General features: G+C 46.1%; 1 protein-coding gene across 1 annotated transcript; it reads right to left on the bottom strand.

The window, feature by feature from the left end:
* Positions 1–781: 781 nt before the first annotated feature.
* Positions 782–3,164, bottom strand: LOC100846467 (very-long-chain 3-oxoacyl-CoA reductase 1). The gene is made up of 4 exons (XM_003560742.4): positions 2,674–3,164; positions 2,322–2,610; positions 1,514–1,583; positions 782–1,354 (listed from the first exon to the last, which is right to left on the bottom strand). Exons 1-4 carry the CDS (start codon positions 3,041–3,043, stop codon positions 1,037–1,039), a joined length of 1,047 nt encoding a protein of 348 aa, XP_003560790.1. The 5' UTR covers positions 3,044–3,164; the 3' UTR covers positions 782–1,036.
* Positions 3,165–4,509: the final 1,345 nt, after the last annotated feature.

Raw genomic sequence — 4,509 nt, 5'->3', positions numbered from 1 at the left:
CATGTGCCGAGCCAGGCTTCGGCGGGCCGACATGCCTTAATGGGCCCGGGCCGGTGTTGCGCCTAGACATGGAGGATCCGTTTTGGAGCCGGACCGGGTCTATATAACCGGGATTGAGGGGGCCGGCCCGTTGGCCATCTATATTCCCCCAGAAAAAACAAGATCTACCAAAACAACCTTGGTTTAGATATTTGAAGGATACCCGCATCACACAAAACATGCTCCTCGATTTGGCTCCGATTGGATATATAAGTGGCAGAAAAGGCGGTGTCTGCAACAAAGAAAATTACGGCGATGTATCCAGTGCATTCTTCATTTGGCGCAATTTTTTTTTTCTAGAATACATTCGGCCCAAACTTCTAAACTATGGATGTGGACCATGGGATAAAAAATGCACGACGCAGATCAATGTGCAAAGTATATAGACTGCCAAGTGTGGGATAAGTACAACGGATTGTATGCAAACGTGTTGATGTGAGTGTTTTAGTTCTCAACAGATTATGTGACAAAACTTATCACAAAGATACTAATACTGACAATATCAAATAAGTATGGTATGGAAGATATGTATCACGATGGATGTAATAATTTTAAAAAATGTTGGTACATTTTTTCTATAAATTTGATCAAATTTTGACTTAAAACAAAACTAAAACGTCTTATATATTAAAAAGGGAGAGAGTACCTCATGAACTAAAATATGAAATGACATTTTGTCACTGCCCTTTGCTTTGGATTAATCGGCGACATGGTCTTGGGCTGCCAGAGATTCTGGCAAATGTCAATCCAGAGTTTCGCAGCAATATCTGTTGCTGTCTGTTTTACTTGTTTAGGTAACTGAAATACATTTAAGCGCCACAGAGTTGGGCAACCGACCTCTGCGACACAATTTGGTTAGCACTTCCCAATACGTGTCTTACTAAATAGATATTCGGCATCGTAGACAGAAGCAAGCACGGCGTACATTCACGGAAAAAATGCAGCTGGCTGATGCTGATAATACGGGCAGACACTGGTTACACATGCGCCAACCAATTCAATCCAGCTTTGTTTGTTGGGGGGCTCCGGGGAGCCTCGCGGATCTGAGCCGCTGGAAGAGGGCCCTCTGCCGCAGGTTCTCGCGGAGGCGCAGCGCGTCGTGGACGCGGTCCGGCACTGCGCGGCAGAGCGCCCACTGGAGCCGGTGCCCCAGGTTGGGCATGCACAGCGGGCGGCGCTCCCCGATCCAGCGCGCCGCCGCGACCGCGTACGAGTCGGACGTCGGCACGATCAGCCGCGACAGGGCTGATCGCTGCTTGCGGGAGGATCTCGCGTGCACGCCCGAGGTCATCTTCGTCTCCACGTACAACGGGGCCTGCATAAGCATCACACACAGGATAGTGTAATTAGCGAGAATTTGAGATGCTGGTTCCAGTCCAGTAGTCCACCTTCTCTTACAAGTTTAGACTGGTTGATGATCGTAAAGGTCAAAAAGAAAATTTGCTATGAAACGTAGGCCGGTTTGTTACAATACCTGACATTGCACATCGATTCCTTTGTTCCTGTATTCAACGTAGAGGCTCCTGGAGAACTGGGCAACATACCTGAAATTTTTCAAGAAAGAATTATAGAAACAGGGGAGAAGATGCATTCCAGACAGTGAGCATGACAGAATTGAGAGAATTCCATATTTGCCAACCAAATGCCACTGAGAATTTATCGGTTTCAAATATGCCACTCAAATTTTACATGAGGTACAAATATGTCACTGTCGTTAGTTGACCGCTAGTTGACCGTTAAGTCATTTCATATTGACCGAAATACCCCTGGTCCACAGGTCAGAAAAAAACAAAAAGAAACAAGAAAACTAAAATACCCTCTCGGTCTCTTTCTCCACAAATTATGATGAGTTTTAGTCTATTAATTTGCTAAATCTATTATGACTTTTGTGAAAAAAAATTTGAACGGGATGACTTTTGTGATGTTAATTAAAATCAAGGGAAGTGCTGTTGAAATTTTCCAATTTTCCATGCTAAAATCATTGTTGCTGAAATTTACTACGAAATGGTATTACGGGCATCTTAAAAATCTTGAAAAGCTAAGTTTTCTAAAATGAGTAATTTGTTGTAAACGGAGCGTCAACATATTATATAGGGGCAAAATTGTCTTTTCTTTTTTTACTTAAGGGTCAACCAGCGGTCAACTAACGGTAGTGGCATATTTGTAATCTGTACAAAATTTGAATGACATATTTGGAACAGGAAAATTTTCAGTGCCATTTGGACATACGGGCAAATTCTCAATGACAAATATGGAATTCTCTCTTACAGAATTTGCAGTACCGTTTGGAGGCGGCGTAGATGGAGTAGAGGGGAAAGGAGGGGATGGCCTCTGAGGACCCGGAACCGATGTTGATGATGGCGCCCTTCCGCCGCTCCACCATCCCCGGTAGCACCGCCGCCGTCACCTCCGTCAGCGCCCACAGGTTCACCCGGATCATCCTCACCCACGCCTCCACGTTCACCTCGTGCACATACACCGAGCACGGCTTCGCCACCCCGGCGTTGTTCACCAGCACCCCGACCTCCAGCCCCGCCACCGCCTCCCGGAACCGCCGCACCGCCTCGTCGCCTGCCAAACACATTTATTCTGGATTAATTACTGTCAGCTTCAACGATATCTTGCATCATGTACCTTGAGGGGTGGAGACGAGCGAGAGATCGAAGACGACGGCCTTGGTCTCCACGGTGTTGGAAGAAGCCTTGGAGATCGCCTGGGAGATGTCGTGGAGCTTGGCGGGGTCGCGGCCCACGAGGACGATGTTGAGGCCCCTGCGCGCGAGCTCCAGGGCCATGGACCGCCCGATGCCGGACGTCGGGCCCGTGACCACGGCCCACGGCCCGTAGCGGCGCCGGAGGTCCGTCGGCCCTTGGCGTAGGAGGTGCGAGTGCGATAGGAGGCGGAGCGCGACGGCGGCTACGTAGAGGGCGCCGAGGATGACCAACGAGGCGAACCATGGATCCTGCCGGAGGACGGCGTCCCCGCTGCCGCTGCCAGTGCCCATCCTCTCGAGCCTTCTCCTCCCACGCGTCGCGTGCTCGCAGAGGTACGTGCCGTTGTGAGTACTAAGGATTTATGGACTTGTCCTCTGGTCTGTACTGCTGTCAAGAAAGAAAAAAAAGAGTCCTCTGTAGACTGTACTGTGCTTCGATCTCTTCACAACTATAAAAAGGCTTGATTGATGCCAACGGACTCATCAATTTTTTGTTTCTTTCACATGTTGATTTGGCACGATAAGATTAATGTAAATATAGATTATTAATGTAAGAAAATAGTATCGTACTTTAAATCTGAACACACACCTAAATGTAGATGTTCCAGTTTCTTAATTATGTGCGGATTCAATTTATTTATTTTCAACAGAAATATGCAGTTTGGTCTGATCATGTGCATCGTACATCCTTATTACAGTAGATTGGGCCGTTCGTTACGGAGGAGGAAAACGCATGAGCATGAACCCAGAACTATTGTTTGACGGGTTTTTTTTGACAGGGGCATGAACCCAGAACTAGGATGGGCAAGCTTGCGATCAGAGACACGATTTGTGAAAATTGTGAAAACCGGACTAACTGTAGCGTGGACCAATAACCAGCCAGTTTCGATTGGCCACTTTCTTCTTCTTTTAAATAATATTCTCTCAAAATTAAGAACTTATGAAAAGAAGGCGTCCTATATATCTCAAAATCAAATCGGCTTGACTCGAGTTTGAGCAATCGTTTGACTAGTAGCTTTGAGTTAAATTTGTAGCCTTACGCATGAACAATAAAATCTCGTCTTCTCGCCTAAAAAATATCGGTTTTGCAACGTTGAATAATTAGGTATTTTCGATGAATACTTAATCCAGAAAATCATGGCATAAAGAGGTAGCATATTATGTCATGCAAACTAAAAAAATTAATAGTAATGCAAAACCCCGTCTAATTCCACAGCATGAATAATATAAGTACTTATCATAATCAACAAGAAAGAGCAGATTACGTACGGTACGGTCTACAGAGAAGAGTTTAGGTGTGGAGGAGTTTATATAAGGTGAAAACCATGTACAATGCAACCTCACTAGCTACTAGATATATGTTGCTTTGTGTTCTATATTACTGTAATAGTTCAAAAATTAAAGTATTCGCATAAGTTATATGGCTTATATACTACATATATTGAGGTTTAGGCAGATTTTTAGGTGTGGCAGACGCCGGACCATGCCATACCGGTGTGTCCGCCACTGGGTACGGTGCCCTTCTCCTGAGTTGGTTGTTTCTTGTTGATAAATTTGTTGAAGTCGGTGACGAGTTCTGCGGCGTCGATGTTCATGCCAGCTGCAGCAGCCGTCTTGCCAACCTCCTGGGAAGCTGCAAGCGCCTGTGCTTGCATCTGGGCATCATCAACCACCTATTGTTCGATCTACTGCTCTTGGAGTTGAACAGCCTGTTGCTGCTGAGTTTGGAATTGGGCAACCTGCTGCTACGGAGCTTG

This window comes from Brachypodium distachyon, chromosome 1 (assembly GCF_000005505.3).
Source record: "Brachypodium distachyon strain Bd21 chromosome 1, Brachypodium_distachyon_v3.0, whole genome shotgun sequence".
NCBI classification, from domain to species: Eukaryota; Viridiplantae; Streptophyta; class Magnoliopsida; order Poales; family Poaceae; genus Brachypodium; species Brachypodium distachyon.
Note: the sequence above shows the minus strand (reverse complement) of the source record. Positions and strands in the feature narration are given on the sequence as shown.